The sequence below is a fragment of the Limulus polyphemus genome, unplaced genomic scaffold (assembly GCF_000517525.1).
Source record: "Limulus polyphemus unplaced genomic scaffold, Limulus_polyphemus-2.1.2 Scaffold51, whole genome shotgun sequence".
Taxonomy (NCBI): Eukaryota; Metazoa; Arthropoda; class Merostomata; order Xiphosura; family Limulidae; genus Limulus; species Limulus polyphemus.
The window spans coordinates 86,222-111,958 of NW_013665661.1; the positions used below are offsets into that span (position 1 = coordinate 86,222).

At 33.5% G+C, this 25,737-nt stretch overlaps 1 protein-coding gene across 1 annotated transcript in view; it reads left to right on the forward strand.

Annotated features, from left to right (window-relative positions):
- The window catches only part of LOC106463155 (unconventional myosin-X-like), a gene marked incomplete at its 5' end in the record, with an annotated part of 93,088 nt that overhangs the window by 58,823 nt on the left and 8,528 nt on the right, over positions 1 to 25,737 (forward strand). The window contains 13 exons of the mRNA XM_022391088.1: positions 2,294 to 2,391; positions 5,971 to 6,061; positions 6,816 to 6,936; positions 7,941 to 8,218; positions 10,715 to 10,848; positions 10,958 to 11,148; positions 12,914 to 13,045; positions 14,560 to 14,726; positions 21,537 to 21,695; positions 22,254 to 22,335; positions 22,745 to 22,857; positions 23,680 to 23,799; positions 25,490 to 25,557. Of these exons, the coding sequence (XP_022246796.1) occupies positions 2,294 to 2,391; positions 5,971 to 6,061; positions 6,816 to 6,936; positions 7,941 to 8,218; positions 10,715 to 10,848; positions 10,958 to 11,148; positions 12,914 to 13,045; positions 14,560 to 14,726; positions 21,537 to 21,695; positions 22,254 to 22,335; positions 22,745 to 22,857; positions 23,680 to 23,799; positions 25,490 to 25,557 (1,754 nt within the window). The remainder of the gene's footprint in view (positions 1 to 2,293; positions 2,392 to 5,970; positions 6,062 to 6,815; positions 6,937 to 7,940; positions 8,219 to 10,714; positions 10,849 to 10,957; positions 11,149 to 12,913; positions 13,046 to 14,559; positions 14,727 to 21,536; positions 21,696 to 22,253; positions 22,336 to 22,744; positions 22,858 to 23,679; positions 23,800 to 25,489; positions 25,558 to 25,737) is intronic.

Consider the following 25,737-nt stretch of genomic DNA (forward strand, 5'->3'; position numbering starts at 1 on the left):
AAGGCTTTTCCCCCAGATGTTTTTGCCTGGGTGAATTGCACTTGTTGATCTCTAAATAACTTACATACAAGATATGAAACAGTTTTATGCAAGGTGCTTCTACTAGATATTTTCTGCCTGACTGAATCACACTTGATATACTCAGTAATATCACAAGGCTTTTCCCCCAGATGTTTTTGCCTGGGTGAATTGCACTTGTTGATCTCTAAATAACTTACATACAAGATATGAAACAGTTTTATGCAAGGTGCTTCTACTAGATATTTTCTGCCTGACTGGACCACACTTGATATACTCAGTAATATCACAAGGCTTTTCCCCCAGATGTTTTTGCCTGGGTGAATTGCACTTGTTGATCTCTAAATAACTTACATACAAGATATGAAACAGTTTTATGCAAGGTGCTTCCACTAGATGTTTTCTGCCTGAATGGACCACACTTGATATACTCAGTAATATCACAAGGCTTTTCCCCCAGATGTTTTTGCCTGGGTGAATTGCACTTGTTGATCTCTAAATAACTTACATACAAGATATGAAACAGTTTTATGCAAGGTGCTTCCACTGTATGTTTTCTGCCGAGATTGATTGCACTTGTCATGTTACATCATATCACAAGGTACTTCCCCCGGATGTTTTTTGCCAAGGTGGACTGTACTTGTTGATCTCTAAATATATTACGAAGAAGATATCAAGCATTCAGTCTTATGCAAGGTGCTTCCACTGGACATTTTCTGCCTGGATGAACCGCACATGACATAATCCGATGTATACCAAGTGCTTCTCCTAGATATTTTGCCTGGGCTGACCACACTTGGTTACCTTAATATAAATCCAAGGCTCTTCCCCTGGATGTTTTTTGTCCAAGCAGACTGCGCTTGTTGATCTTACAATATTATGCAAGATGCTTTCACTGTTGTTTTGGACAGGGCCACGTTTGGCATTATCTGACGTATCCCAAGGCACTTTTTCTGGATATTTTTTGTGCTGGTAGACTGCACTTGGCCTATTTATATACATTTACAGTCCTTCAGCTCAGCTACATGTTCTTATATCTGATTACAGGAACCTTCTTCCAATCTAATTATGATTGTGTCACATGCTTAAGCTTGTTACATATGTGGACATCTTATTTACTATCTGATGTCCACAGGTGGAATCTGTATTACATGACATGGTGCCTATCTGTTAAGTTCTGCCCTATGTGTTTTTTGTTCATTACTGGGCGAAGAGCATACCTGTTTCAGAAGTAATGCTATACCCCACAGGTGTGCCTCCTTTTATAATTGTGGTAAAACTGTTTTTTCACAGTGGTTGTTCTCTGCTTGTATGTTTACCTTTGCTCCTTCACTGGCCCCTCCACCTTTACAATGAGGGATTATAGCTTTGGGTGAGAGGTGGTAGTACTGTTTCGGAAGTTAACATTTTCTAACACTGAAAGTGTATCTCCAATAGGTATTTACCTTCTCTCACCCACTTTCTGCCCTTCCTCCCCATTAGTTTGCCAGTGTTTCTAGTTTGTATCTGCCAATTCTCAAAAGTGAGGATTGCGCTGCAATGTTAGAGGGTAGTCACAGGATCAGCACATATTGCTGCAATGGCACATAAATGAAGGGGTATAAAAGATTGATGCAATATTGAAAATTTTTGTAGCTGGTCAAATTTCATTGTTAGTTACGTACCTCTCCTTTTTACTATAAAATGCATTGAGGAAATAAGAATGATAATTAACATATGGAATTTAAAATAGGCTATGACCAGGCTACAGTTTTAAAGTGTATACTTGTACTTTAAGTATTTATTCCTCACTTTGAAAATTAGGAGTAATTAATTAACATTTATGTACGTGTATTTTAGGTGGTTCATTTTCATAAAATAAATTTATTTGAAAGTTGAAGTTTGGGAAATTGAATTCTATGTATTTATGCTGTCATAATTTATCACTTAATGAGAAAGGTATGAGTGTAGATAACTAAAGATAATTTATGTCATTAAACAATACTTAAACCTTGAATTATAGCAAATTATTTTCTGTACTGTCATATTTGTGTTACAATTTATGGATTAAGTTAATATGGATAATACATTTTTTGTGATCTGAATCAAACGTTAAATCTGCTAAACTCTTTGAAAGGTGATGTGATAAGATAAATACTGATAACAACTTTCATTATGTTTTTCCCTGTTAAATCACATGTGTCTTATGAGTAATTTTCAGTTAGATGGATTTTTTTATTACAACAGATAACGTTACAGGTTATGTTTAAATTAGAATTTTCTTAATTCTTCATAGGCAGATGATTTTCCTGTTACTGAAAAAATATCCCTCCAGTTGGCAGGTCTTCAGGCTCAGGTTATCTTGGGAGAACCACAGCTAGGAAAACTTGAAAAGTAAGAAAGGTTTGAATTTTTAAAAAGTTATTGCATGATTCATGAGGTTTTGGATTTGAAGTACCATAGTTGCTAGAATTATATTAACTTTATCTGTAATCACGTTTGTTTTATTTTGTTGTTGTACTGAGAAGATAAAGTTTATCCTTAGTAAGTTATTATTGATGTTAGGAAAACATGTAGGTTCAAAAAATCAACTTAACACAAAAATACATAATTCTATAGATCTAGTGCTCTCAAAAAGTTGAAGTTTTATTTATCAGGGGCAAACTGGGAAATCAGTAAGTAATATTCTTAATATGTTATCTTCATGGATAATAAAACTAATAAAAAACAACTTCATCACATTTTTATTCATATGTGATACTTTTAGCATTAACACAGTTTGAATAACATAAACATTTTATTTAGCAAAGAAAACCAAAAAATAGCTGATTGTCCAGGTGGAAGAGTTATTGCCTTGAGAAGCAGTGTTATAAAGTAAAATGAACTGTATTTAAATATTAAGAGAAGTTAACTTACATAATCAGCAGAAATGAGGGATGTAAGGTTAACACATGGACAAAACTTTGCCAGCAAATCTTGACTCCTTCAAGACAGAAACAAATTTTCTCTTCTCAAATGTCTGAATCTTTCCAAAAGTGTCAAAAGTAGATGCAACGCTCATTCTCTCTCTAGCTGACCAATCAGAAAACAGGCCCCAAATATCAAGGTCAAGAAGGATACAGTACATAAGATACAAAAAGTAACATTATCTCAACCAGATTTAGAATCAGTTTCAAAATCATAACTTAGTAAAGTTTTAGAATTTTGTAAAGAAGAAATATTGTACTACTAGCAGATGTCTGTTGAAACAGTTCAATGGTACATTCTTTAAAAATAGTGATGAATAAATAAGAAATGTGCAGTCAGCCCTATGCCTTTGATCATAGCATATATGCAATATGATTGTCTAGTGGGCCCCTTACAACCATATTTTGTCATTTGATGTGTTATTTTGATAAGAAAAATTACATTGCATTTATTTTTAAGCAAAGGAGATTTACTGTAACGCATTGTTTGATGCAGTGAGTGCATACAGCACAGTAGTGTTCAGGTCTGCTAAGTAGCCGTGGGGATTTTTTCTGGTGGATGGTACCTTTCCTTGTCATTTTACTGGGCACCAGAAAAGACTGTTACTGAAGTGAGTGTTTTTTGATAGTTGTCACTTCTATAAAAAGTGTCAAAGTGGAGATATTCAACCCAATTCAAATGAATTTATTTGACATGGTATAATAAAATCATGCATGTATATAATGCCGACATGAAAAAAAAAATGTATATATATATAAAATACATACTCAAACATTTTCATCATTTTATGCATTTTTTGCATTCATGCTCTTATCTTTAAAATATTTCTTTCAATCAGTCGACTGAGGAAGTCTCATTTTTTTGTAAAATTCCCTCTCAGAAACAAATATTTTTGTTCTTAATAAGTTTTTTCTCAGATTGACCATTCAGAACATAAGTAGATTGATGGATTGACGTTGATATAGATATTAGATTTTATCAATTGCAAAAAATGAATAACTTTCCTGTAATGTACTCTTGAAAATAAGCATTTTGGTGTATATCTTTTTTTTGACTAACTGTTCAGGAGCTACAGAGTGTGAGAGACAGACATTTGGCTGTTATATGTATATGTAGTTAGATGGGAGAGTAACATATGTAATACTTGTATACTAAAAAAAATATGAAAATATACGAAAGCATTTCAAGATATTTTCCATAATGTGCTAATCTCTTTAAAACACAAGTTAATTTTTGAAAGTTATGCAGTAAAGTTTTAATATACACAAACTCATTGTAGTAACCATCATTTTGTTTCAAATATTAATTTAATTTCTTATACTTATAAGATTGTTATCAAATATTGAATCAATATTTTTAATAATTAGGATAAAGTATATTTATTCCCAGAAATTTAGTGCCTTTCAATTCATAAATTTTCTTGTGTTTTTGGGCATCAAATTTTCATTTGTCAGAGCTCTGTTGGAATTTGGTCCACCAGTCATTGAAAATTTGGTGGGCTGACTTAAAGTTTGGTGGAACAAATTATAAAATTGATATTATAGAATATGTTTTGTTTTAATAGGCAATGATAATCATTAGATTGCAGCCTGAGTGTAGTAATAACACAGAAGACTTGAAAAGACAAAACAATTCAATTCAGATGTTAATTATATTCATATTCTAATTCAGTCTACTTCAGTGTCAGAATCAATATGTGTATCACTGTCTGTATCTAATGCACTGTCATCATCACTGTTCAACTTGGCAGACATAGGCACCAAAACATGCAGGGTTTTGAAAATATCCAAAGTTTTCTGTATATCCACCTGTGCAGTTACTTCAAGGAAGTGTGATGCTGACATATGATCGTTGTACATCTGCCCATGGTCAAATCCCTTGGTTATGTCCAGTTCATTGAGCCATTTATAGTCACTCACTGGGCGATTACTTTTGACTATTGCATGTATATTTCTAAACTTATGTTCTAAACACTTCCTATTGTGTTTTGATAAAGAAATAAGTATTTTTTTTACAACTGTGTTTGTAGGTTTATTCCTAGCTGCAATTCTCTCTGTAGCTGACCAATCAGAAAACAGGCCCCAAGTATCAAGGTCAAGAAGGATACAGTAGATAAGTTACAAAAAGTAACATTATCTCAACCAGATCTTGTAGCATCTTGTAGGTTTATTCCTAGCTGCAACTCTCGCCATTGCATATTTATGCACTTGTGTTTTTCATTATCATTTACATTGCGTATTCTCAAATTATCACACCCAAAAATGAAGACATGCTTTTGTTCTAGGGTTAACCCAATTTGATTTCACAGAATTAACACTATTGCTAAAAATCTCAATACAAACAGTACACTTCATAAATACCTTGCTTTTGTCAAAAGTGAGCCATGCTTTCCAACCCTTTTTCCAGCCATTCTGGAACGTTTGAGGCTTTCTTATAATTTCATAAATTTTCTATTTCTCTTTACTGACATTACCATTCTCTGCTTACAAAGATTTTCTTTTTAACCCTGGAATTTGCCTCGGAAGTGTACTTAATGGGTCATGACACCATTTGTAATCAATTGAATACCAAGTGAATTTTCTTATTGTGAATCTCACTGACTGTATTAAAAGTCATCACTAATTGGTGAAAACATAACATTCATTCTGTATATATAGAAAAAGCATGTATTGCAGTCTTGAGGGAAAGAGATGAGTAAAATGCTCATCAAAAATCATCTGACAATAACCGTAACTGTGAAAATCACAGCAACTTAAGTTAGTATAGCAAAATTATAAAAAAGTCTACTTCAAATTATGCCAGACTAAAGGTTGAACACTATTAAAAGAAATGTTGGAATGTGACAATTTAAGACCTGATGTCTGAGAGGATCGAGAGATTTGTGAAAGTGTGATTTGTTTCAACCCTGTTAATAGCTTTGGAATTTTATGTGTGAAAAAGAGATTTCATGTTTTTTTTGCTCAATTTCTAATATGTATTTCTTACATGTAATAAAATTTAATTTAGATATTCTCATGTGGAAAGCTATGTGTGTCCTCGTATATGTAAAGCAAAAAAAGATGTTGACTGGATGAGAGAAATAGCTGAGGCTCATAAGGTACTGTATTTAACTGTTGTTTTTAGGTTTAGCACATATGTATAAATCTAAAACAAAGGATGGCATCTTGAAAACACTCTTAAAGAATGTTCTTTATTAATTTGTAATAAAAATCAATAGGTTTTACCATAAATAGTGTAAATGTTTTATTATCTAAGTATTTTAAATTTCATCTCTTAAAATGTTGTTTTACCAAAACAATTTTTTTAAATTTTTTAATCAAATAACTTGCATACAGAGATCGATGTTAAACCAGAACAGTACCCTCTCATATGTTTGAGGTCAGTTTTCTTAATATTACAGTGAATTCTGTATTCTATTAGATATGTTTATATTTTGTATGTCAATACATTGGTTTGTGTTATAAACATGATTATGTTATAATTGTAGCTCTATAAAAAATATTAATAAAGGAGTAATGTATAATATATTGGCTTACAACTAGATAACTTGGTGTTAAGTATAGACATATTAAATAAATATGGTAATGATACACTAAAGTAAACAGAGAAAGAGTTGATCTCAAGAGTACCTAAGCTTGTAGGTTTTTCTGCATACAGGTAGCTTGAAATTTTAAAACATCATTTATTTAAGCTTAGTCTAAGATATTATTACTGAATTGTGCAGGATTACATATATGTAGGTGAAGAAATGTTTTTTTATAAAAGCATAAATCAAACATAGCTTTTTGGCTGTGCTCACAAAAATATTTAACAATTCAAAGTCTTCAGTTAATGTTACATGTTTTTTGTAGGTTTATGGAAGTGGAAAATCTGAGTTAGTTGCCAAAGTTTGGTACTTGTCTGTAGTCATGCAGTACCCTCTGTATGGAACGGCTTTGTTTCGAGTGGTCTACAAAGGATATTTATCTTATGGTGAGTCTGGTCAAGAATTACGTATATTTATGTGGTTGTATTGTAAAAATCCATTTTCATTGAATGTGGTGGAATATTTAAATACTTCTTATAAACTCATTTGCTGTTGTCACAGATCTTTAAATAAATATTATCAGCTTTTTGTGTTATTTGTGCAATAAGTGAGTGCCATAATACAAGCTGTCTTTAATCTAATTTATAAGTTATATGTGCAATAAGCGAGTACCATAATACACCACAAACTTTCTTTTAAACTAAGTGTCATGTTCAATATGCAAGCACCACAATAAACCAGAAACTCTCATTATACTATGTTTCATGTACAATAAGTGAATGCTGTAATACACAAAAAACTTTCTTTATAAGTTACATTTGCATGATCTGCCATGATTCAACATAAGGTTTCTATTTAGGCTAAATGATATGAATACCACAACACACCATCATTTATCATGTATTTTGAAGTATGTGCATATCACAAAATATTGAAAGATTTTGTAATATTTTAAAGTAAAAGTTGCTTTAATATTTTCTATTACTACGCAGCATCACAAGACATCAAACATTGTTGTCTTCACAATCTACATGTCCACACATATAACATAAATTCCATTAATGTATGCAACATAAGAAAGCCAAGATATATTGCAGCTAGTTCTATTGTTAGTCTCATGCTGTTATCATCACAATAACACACAGGTTCTATTAACATTTTCAACTGATGATCGAGTATCATAGTACTCAGCATCTTCTAGTGGGTTTTTTTTTAAATGTATACCATGTAAAATATAAGAGAAGTCTAACCATTTTTTACAAATGTGTGAGCCACATTATACTCTGATACCTTGTTTGCAGCTCTGGTTGCATCAGGAACTGATATAAAACCTGAGAGGGTGCTGTAACATAATATTCAGATCTGAAATTTTACTGAGGAACAATAAAATGTATTTGTTAATGTTTCAATACTTTTAACAAATATTTCTGATGAAACTATTTTATCATAGGCCATCAGTTGTTATTAGGTGTGAATGCTGAAGGAATTTTGATGATTAGCCCTGAGGACAAGAATATATTGAATGCATACCGTTATTGTGATATTGATTCTGTTATGGTGGACCCCAGTGATGATATGATTTCCATCAACTTGTTAAAGAGCTTACCTGACACTCACAAGTGTTTTAGTTTTGAAACCTTTCAGAAATATGAAGTAGCCAGTCTCATTGCAAGCTATTCACCAGTCCATGCCAGTTGGTTGAAACCGACTTATGAACTAGGAAGAAAGGTATGTACCTTTCTCTTTAATAATTGAATTGTAGCTGGCAGTCCAAGCAAGTTGGTTGAAATCTAATTACAAACTGAGAAGGAAGGTATGTACCTTTCTTTTTAATAATTGAATCGTAGCTGGCACTCTAAGCAAGTTGGTTGGAACCTACATACCCACTGGGAAGGAATGTAAGTACCTTTATCTTTAATAATTGAATTGTAGCTGGCAGTCAATATCAGCTGGTTAAAGTATAGTTAAAAAAAACGAAAATAAGTACCTCTCCCTGTAGCAAATGTTTATGCCAGCTGTTTGATACATACTGGAAATAGAGATTCTGATTTGTTCAGGCATGTTTATGATAAATTTTGTTCAGTTGTCAGGAAAAGTTATCAGTTATAAAAAAATTATTGCACATCTTTATTATTTGATAAATTATGGCATTAGTTCCTAAGAGAAGAAATCAGATAAGCACATTAGTGGAAGTCTAATTATTATTTATTTTGGATTCATAAAATTTGTAGAAAGAATTTGTTTTTAATTTTGAAGAATTTCTTATACAATTTAACATTCAATCAAAAGTTGTCATTTATCAGTTCCTACAGTACATAAAACTATACTTCAAATATTTTAACACATCCCTCACGAGTCAGGGTAATGTTCGTTATTACCAGCTTGGGGAAGGCTTGAAAAGTGTCAATGCAGAAATGTCTAAAGAGGCATTTTTAGGATTTAACTAGTGATGAGAAATAAATCTGTGTATTTATTTTTGAGTTTTAAAAACAAATGATGAAACTACAAGCAATTGAATGAACTACCAGAACAGTAACAGACAGTACAGGTTCCCTGTTCCTTATACCATCTGTTACTTAACATTTATTTCCTTCTACTTCTTACCTGTGGTCATCAGCATTCTTATATGTATGCCATCAATTCTTCCCACATTATTTTCCATTGATCATATATCCTCCTCAGTCCAGATTGCCCTTTTTGCCCTAAAATGTCTGTGGCACATAGGATGATAGGATATTCATCTCTATATCTTTTCCTTCCATTCTCATTTTTATTCTTGTTTGTATCCCAATAGCCTCCTCTGTCATGTTTGTGCACTCCCTTGTTATTTGGACAACAATTCTTCCTTTTGTGGTTTTTGACCCCATTTCTTCCTTCCATGGAATCCTTCTTCTACTCGCAATCCTTCTCCTGTTACTCTCAATGGATTGGTCCAACAGTATATCTGCTTAGTGTATTTGTCTTTGGGTGGAGAAGCATGACGGCATTTCCAGGAGTCCTTCTTTCAAATCCATTACCTAAATCACTCATTAGCAGCTCACTTCCATCATTCATTAGAGAATATTGTTTGGGTTGGATAACCCCTCACACCTTTGTCTCACATTTTCTCCATCATCTGGCTATTTCTTTTTCATCAGGCTGTAGACTGCCTTTGGTCACTTTTCTTCACACATTATGCCATGTCTAACTGTAGTTAACTGAAGCATTTCTATGAATTTCGAAAGAAGATAAGTACCTACATGACTTTTAATTGTTCAATAATACACAGAGATATTGAAAACTACAGTAACACTAGACAAAGAGAGAGAGAGAGGTTATCATCAATTGAAATGTCAGTTGTGAGCTCATATTAAATTGAACTGCATCTTCTGTGGATAATATAAAGTGATTAATCTTATCAGCTGACTAATAATAGTCAAACATACTGTATTGGCCTGATTATAAGGCAATGTTTTTTGATTGATAATTAGAATGTAAAATTCATAGTTGCTTTATAATCGTTGCCAACCATAGGCCCCTTCTCCCTACTCTAGCCTGTTCCATTCCTGAATTTCCAGATAGCATTTATCTATGCATGAACACCAGATGTTTGCTCAAGGTCATCGCTAATTCTTGCAATTAATCCACCTGCAGGCTGTTCAGTTATAGTATTGAATTTGCTGGTGAATTATTGCTTTGATTGTGCTCATTATAAAATTTATAATAATTGTTGTCTGTGAGTCTTATTTTAGTAATCGACCCTTGTGCAAGAATGAGTGACCACATTGGATAACAGGGAATAAGAAAGTGTCAAATTAAGAAAGGATTATGATGGAGTTATGATGCAAATCTTAAAATTAGGGTGGTTCATTAGGCAGAAAAAACGAACAATTGTACCACTGCTAAAAAATTTCGTGTAACTGAAAATAATGTGAGGCATTGGCAGAAACAAAAGACTGAACTTCCTAATGCATATTCTACAAGAAAGGCATTTCATAGACCTTAAAAAAGACATTATGACATTCAATTTTTGTCTTTCCCATGGTTTCTGAAACTGGGGTTGCCTTATATTTGGGATTGCCCTCTAATTGGGCCAAGATGGTAATTAGAAAAATATAAATATATAATTGACAGTAATTTTCTGCTAAAGAAGTGTTTTAGTTTCTGAATCAGTACTTTGAGTAAGATATATTTCAATCTTAATTATCTACTTCAACTTTACTTATTCATATCTTTCTTCTATAGATAAAACTAACTTTTGAGGATAGACAAAAATTACACCATGATGTCATCAATTGTCGCCGCACAATAGTAAACAGTGGAATGTTGCGGAAACCTCAAAATGAAAATATTGGGATCTTCAGAAGTACCTTACGAAGGTAAAATTTTCTTGAAACTTATTTTGCAATCTTATTTGATCTTAAAAATACTATTATAATTTCTTTTGAGCCTTTTTTTTACTCATAGTGAATATCATTTTCTCTCCAGGATCAGCCGCAGCAGGCTAGAAAAATTACGGCAGGAGCTTGGCGACACTGATTCATTCCGCCACAGCTACTGGTCTTTTACCAAAGTGCAGATTCCACTTAGCCTATTAATAATCTCTGATCAGGAAATGGAAATTGCAGCAACAAGAGTGTTTGCTTCCATTTTGTCTTATTCTGGCCTGTTAGAAGATGGTAAGCTCCAGGATCTATTGTGTTAGCTATAAAAAATATATGAAAAAGAGAGAGAAAGAGAGAAATTAAAAATATTGTACTAGTTCTTAAAGCGAAGTTTAAAAGGTTTTTATTGTTTATAATATATAAAGTAAGGATTTCAAGCATTTTGTCAATCATATTTTTCATTGTGAATAAGTAAGTTGTTCAAACCACACTTGCTGTAAGAAGATAATTGGAGTTGGTTGAATTAAAACTGATGTGGTAAAGCAGTGGTTCCTAACCATTAGTCTATGATCTGATACCTGTCCACAGGGAGATTTCAGCCAGTCTGTAAGTTGGTTGAAAATAAAAATGTGTTTTAAATATAGCTACTGAAATAGATTGTTTTATAGTGCAATATAAAAGTACTTTAAAGCTACTCTTGTTTAAAATGGTCTGTGAAAATTTGGAATCATAATTAAATGTTCTCTTTTGGAACAAAATGTTTGGGAATCACTGTGGTATCCTAAGGATTAACATAGCAAACATTACATGATCTTTGCAGTAATTAAAGACCTGCAGATATAATATGCAGAAGGATAGGTGTAATGATTTGTTGCTGGTGGAATGAAAAAGACAAGATATGGTGTAAAATTGAATAAAGACAAACAGACTGGAAGAAAAGCTTGTACTAGCAGACAGGTCTGTTGTGATTGAAGTTGTACAGTTAAAAACTAATTGAACTGTATTGAAATAAAAACTGAATATAGGAAACTATACTTAGGTAAAAGAAAATGAAGCTATATTTTAATTGCCTGTAAACTGTATTGAAATAAAAGATATATACATAATCAGCAAGCTAAGTAGACTGAAACACAGATGAGACCTCTCAAGTGTGTGTTTTGAGTCCTTCAAATGAGGAACAAATCAGCTCATAAATGCCAGAACTGCATTTACCATTCACCATCTCTATAGTTGAGCAAGATTGGTAAGGGAAGAAGTTAAATAAAGAAGATGGAAATTGAGAATAGATGAAGAAGATAACCCTCAAATAATATTAATGTGGACGTCTCAAAGAAAAAATCATATTGGTGGATGCACAAACAAATGAATGAGAACTGTTGCAAAAGAGAGAAATCAGTTTAACTGGTCTTCTTGGAAAATATCAGAGTTGGCACTAGAGAACAAAGTACACAGAGGAATATCATCAGTTCTGAAAGTGTCCAAAGGCAATAGATTATGACTGGTTAAAGGAAATTAAAAATTTGTTTATGTAGTGAATTGAAGAATGGTTTTTGTGTGGGTTGAAATTTCTCATTCTGTGTGTTGTACTGTTTGAGATGAGATTTATCTAAGATCTCAAATCATTTTGTCACTGTTGTTTTATATGGAGTGTTTTCTTTATGAATGAATTTATTTTTATGTTATATGAACATGAAGTAAAGTTAATGTTAAGTAAAGTTAATATTATTTGTGAAATAATGTTTTATCTTTTGTGTTGTGATATGCTGAGAAAAATTGTGTTTAAGGTATGGTATATTATTAGCTTATCTGTTTTGTGACTTATAGAATAATGTTTGTCTGTGTTTTGGCTTATGAAACTGTTTTTCTGTCTCTGTTGTATCCACAGACAAGCAGTTGGGAACCACTTTTCTAATGAGAAGAAAAAAATGAATAAACAATAATCTTTAATCTTTTTTTGAATATATGTTTTATAATTATTCTTTATAATTGAAGAAATACAAGAAACAAAATTGTAATTTTGTTTTAAGAATAGTGATTGAAAAAATTTTGCTTTGCATAGAAAGAGCAGAATGGACTGGAGATACAGATCCCACACTTATGGCACAGTTGATATTAGGTACTTGTATGAAGAAGGAAATACTATTAAATGAATTATTTCTTCAGTTGATCAAACAGACAACTGATCATCCAGGTAAAGTTAAAGGTTTATATATCCACTTCAGAATATTTTACATAGTCAAGAATTTTTGGTTTTCATATAAAAAGTGTAATTCATAGGCTAATTTATTTTGTAATATTAATCTCCAATGGACATTACTTTATTACTGTCTAAAGAGCAAATTTTTGGGTTAAAAATACTCTACAGATTGAAGACCTATGTAATTTTTTATTTTTTATTTCAGTTTTGGAGTAAGATTAATAATTTTTTTAAGTATAAAATTGTGTAAGTTTGATTTCTAATTACTGTTATTTGTCTTAGTTAGAAAACGTTGTGCAGAGGACACTGCTAAAAAAACGTTTTTTATTGAGCCCTCCTTAACAAATCGGGGATCTTATAAACCTCATATTCTGGGCCAGCATACTTAAATAATGTATAAATTTGGTACATGTAAGAAGTTATGTACATGGCTTTCATTACTATTTAAAGCAAAAGGGTAGGTTTCAAAAGTAGTAGGGGTTTGGGAGTCCTCCACCAGCATATTTAAGGGAAATTGAATGTTAAGCATTTTCAGAGCAGCTAAATCTTGTTTCTGTAGCTAAAGTTTAAGTATTTTAAGATTACTAAACTCTAACTGTTCAACAATACTTTTAGTACACTTTACCATGCACCATTCTATTATATTGTTGTAGTTTTATATTGTTTTCAGTTACTATCATTTAAAATCAGTTTTTTAACCTGTGTATGTTACATAGATCCTTAACAAAGGTGTAAGCTCTAAACAAGGATACTTAGCAAAGGCTGAATTACACCAGTGTAGCTGTCAAAATCCCTCAGGAACAAGGGATTTTCCCAGGTAAAATATTCAACCAGACCCCCACTACTTTGTGCATAACAACCACTAGATTTATACAATTAATAACTTCATCACTAATTTGCATGTAAATACAATCCTACAAACTTGTTTGTGATGTAAATCAGCATTAATATCCATTTTTCCACATCTTATTTTTAACACACACACACACTCATTCAGTCAAGGACCATGTAAACTCTTTTGAAACAAGTTTTTAACCTTAATGTTGCTCCAAAGACAAGGTTTAGCCATTAACAATGAAGACTACAAATATTTATACATATTTGGAAAATACAAGAGTAAATTAATTTAGTACATTAATCATCACATAGTTATTTATATATGTTTATTTTACTGCATATACTAATAGAGTTTCATAGAATCTTTTGTCTCTCATTGTCCAGCTCTATTGATGAGTTCTGGTATTCAATGAATAGCTTATTGGACAGTGACTTCAGGGACACAAAAGATAGATCTGAAATGCTATTTTTTACACAATAGACAAATTAAGAACGTGATGTACTTGTTTCAACTAATAACGTAGTTACTAAAATTAAAAACTCAGTATTTAAATTAAATATTGTGAATAAAGGATATTAAGCACAAGCTTGTGAGGTGTGAATATACAGGTTATACACTGTTAGAATTACTTTGCTTTTCTGTTTGAACAATTTGTTTTTCTCCTATATAGATCCCAACAGTCGTGTGAATCTTCGAAACTGGCAGCTTATGGCCTTAGCCTGTAGTGTAGTAGCTCCTCGTGAAAGACGGATATTGAGCTATCTTCAGGCTCATCTGAGACGCTGTGCTATTGATGAAGTTACTGAGGAAGGCCAGTTTGCTCAATTTGCAATTAAGGTAAGAAAATTATATCATAGTGTTTTAATAACTGACTTTATGTAGAGGATTTGACAGGTATTAGTGTGATAATTTCAAATATAACAGCAGTTTTTTTCCTGTATATTACAGTTTTTTTCTTAATTGCTATATTGAGTTTATAATCAAAACGTTTGTGTTTTTAATCCTCTTGCTCTGAGTAGGACAAAGTGTGCATATCACAACCTTTTAGAGAGTTATATTTAGAATTTAATTAAACTGCATTATTCTCATTGTATATGAATAAACTTGGCATCAAAACATAGTTAATGGATCAAATTTTACTATTATATAAGTTTTTTAATTTTATAAGTAAATATTTTTAAAAACCTTCCATCTCCCTTAGTATGAGAAGTGTGACATTTGCTCTAAAGGTATTCCCTCTTCTCTACCTTATTTACTACTCTTCTGAGAAGTACAGAATATAATGTAAATTACTCACTATACTATAGATATTACTAAGGCAAAGCATACTTTTTAATGCCTTCAATCTTATTTGTTTACTGAGCCATAAACTAGAAAATAAAACCCACTTGCCATGCTCACCTTTTACATGCTCTCTTTCACAAATTGGCTATAGTTGTCTCTGGTGTTTTATACTACATTATTATAATCAATAGAAAGCCAAGGTTTTAATCTAACAAATGACGTTTTATAATATGTTGTTTTTTGTACAGAGCATTGTTTATTTTGACTTCATTTTGAAACTTTTTCTCATGGTATTCACAATGACAAGCTTAGCAGAATTTTTAAAGGTTCTTGTTGCACAGTTAAAAGGCCAGGTAAATTATGGTAATTATAAGACACTGTTTGTTTTGTGTGTTCTTAGATGGATTATTTTAATAAATAAAAATTATGTAGTGTAGTAATACCATTAATATAAAAGATTAGACTTAAATTTCATTGACAGTCAACTGCAAAAAAACAAGAGGACCCAGGTAAATACTATATTTACTCCTTTTCATATGTCTTCTTTATTTATAATTATAAAAATAAGCAAAATGTAAAAATCAGAAAAAATTAAAATTAGATAAGGTTAGATTAGGTAAGATAATGAAAAATAATAATAATTATGAAAATTCTTCTCAAGGTATGCTCGTGAACAGCTCTTCCATTAAGTAATTCAGTATAGTGAGGTGAGCTACATGTTTGCCAAGTCACTTACAACTTGTGTAGCAGGATTATTGGTTAGACATGGTTCAAAGGGCAATAAAATTAGGTATGAACAGATTATATAACTACAAGCTTTAAGCTATTTAGGATAAACAATTATAGTTTCGTATTACAATTTGCAGTCATTCTAGAAAGAAAAAGGTAATTCTGATTCAGTACACTACCTCCACTCCATTCTCATTCAGTGCTGCCCTCTATATGCAAAACTTTTTTCACATGCCACAAGCCTTGAGCTCCCACTTTCAACGTGTTTTAATGTGTCTTGCATATAAATCATCATGTGACAATCCTCCACCAATAGGAGTGCGACACACCCTCCTGACACATGTGACTCCCTCCATTCAATTCTGCCAAACTACCACTTTTCAGTAGGCAATGATTTAGTGCAGATGTTTGTTGACTGTGCTCTTTCCATGTGTTTAATTTTTTCTAAAATAGTGTTTTGATTTAATTCTTCTTTTGCTACAATTTGTTGTCTGTAGTTTTTGCCAACTTACCTATTTTCTGAATTCTTCACCATTTATGATGAATTCTGAAGTTTGTATCACGACCTCTGATATTCTTCCAACTAATTCAAGTACCCTTACATAGTCTTCATGTCAGAGGGTCTCTTTTGAGGATTTTTTGGCTATCATTCATTGGGAAATTGATTGTTATATGAATAAACATTCTTCTCCCGATAACGTTCAACTTCCTTCTGAATCTTCTGAACTTGTTTTTGACAAGGAGGATTTTGACAGCCTTTTTCCTCCAACTTACTATGCCTAACCAAGCCTCTCCTTCAGAACCTGCTAGGCCTAACTCACCCTTTTTGGAGAGGGTTTCTCTGGTGTGTTCAGTTTTATCCATTTCCCTCGATTTCATATGATCCTGTTCCTTCCTTCTTACAAGACACCCTTCCTTAAGAGTACCTTGTTTTCCTTCCTTATCCTGACATCAGGGTTCATGCTGAGCATATCATTTCTCATTTGAAAGTGGGTGCTAGTATGCCTTGCCTTTCACGGACTTCTGATCATTATGCTTTAACTTACCATCAGGCTGATCAACCCTTTCTCAACTCCCAGCAGTTGGAGTCACTTTTGCCTGTGTGTGGGGGCTGACTCTGAAAATCCTATCTGTTTATCCCATGCACATTTTCCCACCTTCATCTTACATTTACAGCTCTCCTATGGTACTGGTCCACCATACACCTCCTTTCTAAGGCACTCCACTGATCCCCAGAGGGGTTTTGGGGAGATACATTTTCCTGGATTACTTCCACGTTAGTGTAATTGTCCTCTTCAGCCCTATCCCTTCACACGTGATTTCTTTACTGTTGGATCTTATTGGGAGGGATGCTATCTTTTCACAGGTTCATCTACCTTCCACTTATCTTTGTGACTTACAGATGGCTTCTTTTCTCCTTAGGTCTGTTTTTGGAGATATTCCCAAGTCTTTGGAATTTATGAGACAACATTCGAGCCTTTAATCTTTCATGTTTTACAATGTTGGTTTCAACATTGCAAACAATTCCAGTGACTATCTGGTGACTTCTGGTCCAGTGGGGGTGCATTTAGCCAATTTTGTTCCCCTATGGTGGGAATTTACTACCGATCCTTGAGTGATCAAAGTTTTGTCAGGACTTTTCATCCATTTCCTTTCTCTGCCACATTGTCTCCTGTACAAATATCCTTCCATTACCTCAGAATCCTGTTACCAGTCAGTGTTTATCTAAGGCTGTATTGACTCTTGTATCACAGAGAGCTATCGAGCCTGTCGGCCAACCTTTCCAAGGTTTTTACTCCAGGCTTTTTGTAGCCCCTAAGAAAACCAGGGACTGGAGTCTTCTGATTGATCTGTCCTGCCTCAACCAGTTTTTGAATCTTCCTTGCTTTACCATAGAGTTCTTTCTAATACTACGGTGGGCTTTTTCTCCAGAACTGTTGATGACCAAGGTAGACATTTACAATGCTTATCTCCATATTCCTGTCCAGATGCTATCTTTTGTTTGTCCACCATGGTGATTTGCATCATTTTTATGCCTTGCCTTTTGGGCATGCTTCAGCACCATATGTCTTTTGTTGAGTAGTTAAAGCTGGCTCCTGTTAGCTCATTCTGAACTGGAGTATTCACAACACACACATCTGCTACTGATAGAAGCAGCTAGTATGGGTTGGATTCTCAGGTTGGAGAAGTTTTTCCTTTTACCTACCCATTATCTTATCCACTTGGGTGTTTTTTCTTCAATGTCCACTTCTTCTCCAATTGATGGAGCTTTCAGCTCTCCATGCCCTTGCTGCTTCCTCTCTGTCTGCTCATGAGGTTCTATCACTTTTGAAGACTTGAGCATCTATGGAAGAACTTATTCTCTTGGGTTGGGCACATATGCGTTCTTTTCAGTGGACTCTGCATGACCAATGGAATCTTACTCGGGATTCCTTGGATTTCTAATTACCCTTCCTTTGTCTCTTTTAGATGATCTTTGTTGGAGATCTGGATTGTCTAGGAGTGTCATTTCCCTTTTAGCATGTTCAATTCGCCCTTCTTCTCTTGAAGTTTATCAGTGTAAATGGATCATCTTTTGCCATTGGTCTTTGAGTCAGGGTTTTCCCCTTCTCAGCCAACAGTTCCTCTTCTTAGGGATTTTCTCACGTGGCTGCTCAATCTTGAGGCTTCTGTCTCTACTGTAGCTGATTATTGAGCAGCCTTGTCCAACACCTTTCGTTTTTCCCAGAACCATTTGGTGTTTTCCTCACCTACCATTTCCCTTTTATTGCATTCCTTCCAAATCCATAGACTTCCTCATCGGGCAGTTCTTCTCGATTGGAATGTCAATATTGTTCTTCACTGCCTTATGTTTCCTCCATTTGAACTTTTGTTCTCATGTTCCTTGTTTCACCTGTCCTTTAAGACTTATTTCCTACTCCTTTTAGCCTGTGGGCATTGTCAGTATGATATCTTTGCCATTGATGTATATGTACACTGTACTATCCCACATATGTTCTTTTTAATCCATATCAATCTTTCCTTCCTGAAACTTCAGCAGCTCTTCCATCTATTTCCCACCTTTATTCCCGGTCAGATCTGGATAGACTTCTATGTTCCATTTGTGCTCTTCATTTTTACATTGTCTGCTTGGCTTCCTTCCATGATTCCCATTCCTGCCTTTTCACACCCTGGCGGCAATCCTCTATACATGACCTTTCTCTTTCTACCCTTACCAGTTGGTTTTGGCAAATAATTAGGTTGTCAAAGTCTTCCTGTCTCCTTCTTCCCAAAATCTGTTCTAGGTGTCATTGCACCTGATCCAGGCACCTTATCTTTTTCCCTGGTGTCTCACCTCCATCATCTGTTACAGGAAATTTTTCAGTCAGACATATGGACTACACCTCATATGTTCATTTCCCACTATCTTTGTCAGGTGGCTGTTTCTTTCCTTCTTGCAGTACCACCCTCCACCTGTATTCGTCCTTCAAACTTTGGTGAGAATGTGACTGGGTAAGTTATCTTTTCTATATACACATTTTCTTTTCGATAGCAGCTCCCTTTTAGTTGAGGATCCACTCGATGGCAAGTGTTGCCTGTCCAGGTATGTTACCTATTTCTCAATTCTGCACTGTATGGCCAATAACTCAAACTGTCGAGATGGGATGTACCACAAGATCCCTAGTAGGTTTCCTTGTGATACATTTGATACATTTGCTTCATTAATATGCCTGTTCCGGATCATACTAATGCCTGGATTTACATGGGTAAAGCAGAAGGGGATAGCTGCCCATACCTGCCATCCCTTCATTTGAATAAATAAGGAGCGATCTACCTTTCACCTGTGTCTGTATTCCTCTGCACTCTCCACTGCATTTTGTTTCCCCCCCCCCCCTTGTTCTTCTAGTGGAGTATGAGAGTCCTTGCCATTTTACATTTCCCTGCCACTGGAGTGGTGGACCATGGAAGAGTCCTCCTGAATGTAATCACTTTCATTTAGTCAAGAGTAGGGCAGTGGTGTTTTGCTGGTGTAAATGGCGTTCGATTTTGCCAATCATGCACTCCGCCTCTGTGTGGTGGGTCCAAGAAGTTGATGTTGTACCCAGCTTCTGTGCAGTTCTATCTGGAGGGTGAGGTTTCATATGTTTTCTAGAAGAAATCCACTTTTGTGTGGTGGGACCCGGAGGGTGGCATTGTGCTCCAACTTCTGTGCAGTACTGTTCGAGGGATGATGTTGAGTATATTTCATGAAAAGAAATTCTACCTCTGTGCAGTAGGTCCCGGAGATTGAGGCTGTGCCCAGCTTCTGTGCAGTTCTATCTGAAGGATAAAGTTGCATAACTTTTACTGAAGTAATCCAATTCCATGCAGTGGGATCCAGAGGCTGATGTTGTGCTCCAACCTTTCTGGTCTTATCTGGAGGATGATGTTGCTTTGGAGTAGATCCGTCACATTACAGTTCACCCCTTTGATTGGGATCGCTTGTCCTACCATCACCTGGAGGTCAGTTCCCAGTGAGTGGTTTTGGATTAGAGTTGGACCAGTCAACATAAATCCTCACTCATGTGTTGGTTTTGATTGCTCATCCTAGCTCCAATTTCATAGTTTTGCCTCATATACTCCACTTTTGTGTGGTGGGTTTTGGAGATTGATATTGCACACACATGTGCTCCAACTTCTGTGCAATGCTATCTGGACGGTGATGTTGTTTAAGATGAAGATTCTCCTTCTAGCACTCTGCCTCAGAGTTCCCCTACCTGAGGCTGCTGTTGCTTTGTGGGGTTCCAGTTGGATTGGATTTGGTTTGATGTGAACTGCCACATTGGCACATCCCTTCTAGCCATCATTTAGATATCTGGTTCCTGGATGTATGGGATTGTGGATTTGTGCACATGTGCTCCATTTAGATCAGTTTGAACAGTATATAATTCTGTTCCACTCAAATTGAGATGAAGACAGTGTGGATTGGCCTCCTAACATGGATCGGAAGTTGACATCCCAGTGCTGCTTGGATTTCAACTGGAGTTGACTGTTGTGTATGATATGTCATGCCATAGCCACACTACACCTTGAAGCATATTCATTTTAGCTTTCCCCACTTTCTGTCTGTAGATTCATCTTTGGATGTGTTCCTTGGATGCTTTCTATCTCTTGAACTGGTCCCTCCACCTATTCATTGTGGGATTCTAGCTATATATATGAGAAAAGGTAATGTACTGTATTGAAGCTTATTATTTTCCTATACTGAAATTATATTTCCAAAAGGTACTTACCTCCTCTCACACTTCCACCCCCCCCCCACACACACACTTAAAACTAGGTGAATCAAATAGAGAGAGTCACATGCATTGGGAGGGTCTGTTGCACTCCTGTTGGTGGAGGGTTGTCGCATGATGATTTACATGCAAGACACAATAAACCTTGTTAATCATGGGGTATGTGGGAGCTCAAGGCTTGTGGCATGTGAAAAAATTTTGCATATAGAGGACAACACTGAACAAGAATGGCTATACATAGCAAGAAGGTTGATTGAATTGATACTCACATTTTAGTTCTTTCTGTGCTTCCAACCTTCATTACATTATGTTATCAATTCTTTGTGATAATAAGCTCAATCATCTTATCATGATATTCACTGAACATTATGTTTTCCAGTCTTTAACTCGCACCTTAGAGACTCGAGGACGAAAATGGCCTCCATCTTCACACGAGATTGCTTTCACCATTAGCCGTCATTCAATCCACACCCGTGTGTATTTTCTAGATGGACAATACCTGACTGTAGACTTTGATCCTTGTGCTTGTATGGAGGAGGTAGGGAAATTTGAAATTCTTAAAATACACTAAGAAATGTTTTAAAATGTAAGTAAATTTTGTCTTAAAATTTAATAATTATAATAAGTTGCTTTATGTACCCCTATATGTTGTATTGTTGATGTCTTGTTAGCAAGTGCTAGTGAGGTAACCCTTCCTTCCTTTCTTCTCTCACGAACAAGACCCATTCTTGAGCTTTATCTCAGGGTCATGGGATTACCACTAATTAGGTGACAGTTTATTTATGGTGATTACTTCAGCTTGGTTTGTAAACATAGACATTTCACACACTAGTAAGTGTTCTGCAAAATCAGCTAAAAGAGTTAACTAGTGCTCATTAATAAAGGCACTTTTAACAACTCATACTATCACTTGTGCACTCATCTGTATTGTCTGTAATTAGAATAATAACATTTATTATAATTTAGTCAAGATATTTATTGGTTTTTATTTTCATTGATTGAATATTTACATTCACTTTTTAGTTGTATGTTGAGAATTGTTTTTTCAGTAACTGTCTAACCCATTGTTTTTCAATTGCTTAAATTCTTTCTGCAGGTCTTAGAAAAAGTGAAGATGAAAATTGATTTAAGACCAGATGTTCAAGGATATGCTTTGTATGATGTAATGGGTAACTCAGGTATGAAGTTACTTCAGAACTAAACCATGAAGATCATTTTAGTAACATAAAATGTTTGCTTAGTGCAAACTTTTAGTTGAAGTGATTTAAACACCCATTTTATTCATTATTAGGACGTTTTATTATTCAATAAATGCTGTAAATGCTTTGTCTTTTTTTATTTAATAACCTTTTTATTTTTGTTGTTTTTACAAAAAAATGAGTTTACTTATTTTAAATTACAAAAAAATAAATTTCAAAATGTTTTTAAAAAATATTAATCCAATGCGTTATTTCAAAAGAATAATTTGAAGATTTACATTTGTCTCAAAATTACCCATTAAAATTGATAGTTGACAACATAATTGAATCATCTGATTGAAATGTAGGAATACAGAAGAATATGATGTTTTTCTTTATAAATTCACAGAACGAGCTTTACAACCAAGAGAAAAAGTTGCAGATGCTATATCAAAGTGGGAACGGTGGCATAAAGCACAAGGAAAAAGTGTAGTTTCCAAACAGCACCACTTTATCTTAAAGGTAAATTGTATGGTAACTGTTTTTTATTATGAAGCATTATGGTATCCGGTAATTTATTTTATCACAGTATACTGTCTCATCTTGGATTTTAACCCAAGACCTGTCGCATGCCAGGCAAGTGCCAACTGAGAATACCACAGGTGCAGCTGATATGAGTTTTATTTAGTGATGGTTTGGAATAACTTGTTATAGCAAGATTTTTTTTATTTAAAATTTTGTGTAATATTTTTGCTATGCCTGATTTCAAAATGCTCTAGTTGGACGGCCATTTTGTTAAGCATGATCATATGGTTTAGAAATACTTTTTTCCTGGAATTTTAATATATATCCTTTTTTGAAAATATGAATAACAGCCCTATAACATTTTATCATGTGCATATAATTTTTTTAAATTATATCTCATATGTAAATAAATAATTTGAAAAAATATTAATTTCCCATTTCTAATTTGCTGTTGGTTTTGTACGTTTACAAAGATTTCGATGATTGTATAAAACTTTCAATAGACATTTATCAGACAGCAAATGAATAACCCAAGTTTTTTTAAGGGCTGTTCCTGTCATGCAATTAGTGTTAAAGTTATTTAAAAAAGTCTGACTGTTAGTTAGCTTTATATCTATGGTATACAGAAATGAACTGTAAGCTAAAACTAAAGTAAAAAGTAATGAGATAAAACCATACTATCCATCTGTACTGTAAAGAGCAGCTAATGTGTTAATTAACTCTTGTATGTACAGTTATTTTCAGTAGAGTAGAAGAAAATATAATTCAGAGTATTTTGTTAAATTGCTATTTCTAAAAATACCTTTTTTAATTTCACAGAAACACGTATTTCTAGATTCATACATTAACTTGAATGACCCTGTGGAAAAAGAATTACTCTATTACCAGGTGGTGCACAATATTCAGCATGATCGTTTTCCAGTTACACACCAGGAAGCAGTGAGTGTTTCACTGTAATATTTAATGATTTTGTCTAAATAAACATATCAATAATTTTCTAATTTGTGAATTTTTACTTAATGAACAAAAGACAGTTTCTATATTAAACAATTAATGCAAGTTTCTGTATTATTAATTTGTAAAGATGTTTGAAGAAAATCTTCTATGTTTACATTAATATATTCTCTGTACAGATATAATTTGGGTAACCACTTCATACAAATTAATCATTTTTATTAGCCTATGTATCTTTTATGTTTTTTTTATGAGTGATATTTTACTTTGATATTCTATAAAGCTGAGTAATTAACTCATAACTCTAATGAAACCTGTATAATTATGCTTTTTATTTTGAAAAATTCCTACCTTTTTGATGTTGACTCGTGAGAGATGTTTTAAAGAATGAACATTATGTATTTGTTGACAACCTTATTTGAAGTTTCATAAGGAGTAACATAACTTATTTAGAATTATTATGTACAAATGTACATTTTGTCCTTCAGCTAAATCCCACATTTATCCCACTATTTCAATATCATGTTCTTGATTCAAACTTTATACATTGGCCTTCTAGTCTTTTATGTTTTGTTTATATATTGTACATCATATTTCACTAAGACATCTACTTTGTTTTGTCATTTGGAGGATGGCTCTCTGCCTTTCTAGGCCCATTTTTTCTTTGTTTTGAATAGTTTTTTTTAAGTTTTTCTTCACTCATTATCTTTTGACCACTTCTCGTAACTTTTACTCCTCAGTTACGTGATATGGATATCTGTCATGCTAATGTTTATGTACTATTTTAAATAAAAGTGATATGAACAATTGATCTTTATTTGCATCTTTCTACTTTATAAGTGCATGCCTGTCAAATTATATGGCACATTGCTTGCCTTTGTAGTTGTACAACTCATCTTTTCTTGTGTTTTGTGAAAACCTAACTAGAATACAAAAATATTATTGTTTCTGCATTTAAACTGTTAATTTTAAAGTCTTGTGATGCATATGTAAATATTGTTTCAGGACAATTTTTTTCTTTTCATCATCCAGCCTAACTTATGAGTTCTGGTATTGAATGAAAGGCCTCTTGGGCAGTGATTTGTGAGAAATAGAAAACAGAACTGAAATGCTGTTTTTACATGTCTCTGATGTTTAATCTGAGATAGTTTTGAATGCTTAACCAACTTTTGGCATTTAAGCTGTAAATATTATATTTTGTTTTGTATTTTCCATTATACTTATATAGCTCCTGTGTATTCTTCTGGGGAAATAAAATTCATATATTTTTCAAAATCATGAGAATTTTCTTTGTAGTAAATGATTTTTGGCACCATCCTGTAAATCTGGCAATTCATGGAATTTCTTATAAGAGAGAAATAGTCAGTATGATGCTAATGCTTAATACTAAGTACTGTAAAGAAGGTGGATTCCAGTCATAATTAAGCATGGAAGATTCATGAAAGCAAAAGTGCATTAGTTCAGTTTCATTGATAAAAGTTTCATTTAAGTGAGATTCATTTGAAAAAGTAATTACTACAATACATATTTTTGGAGAGAAGTATTTTTTGTAATAATCATGTTCCTGGTTGATTTAGGTTTTAGAATCTAATTTTGTTGGTAATAAAAGTTCCCCCCTTTAAATGTAAAAACATATATGCTATTTTTATACTATGTTTTTTTATATTTATTTTAGCTTATGTTGTGTGCCATAAAAGCACAGTTGGAAGTGGGAGATTTCCAAGAAGGTCTTGCAGATTACCGGTATGTGCTGCATGGCTTACTAGCGTTATTCTCACTTCTGTGATAGAAAGATTTTCCTACAGTGACAGTAGAATTAAATGTAACTGATTGAGTGATATTTCAGGTTGGTTTGAAGTTATTGTAAATATTATTAAATTAATTATAACTAAACAGGTATTAAATGATGCTGTTTTTGTCAGA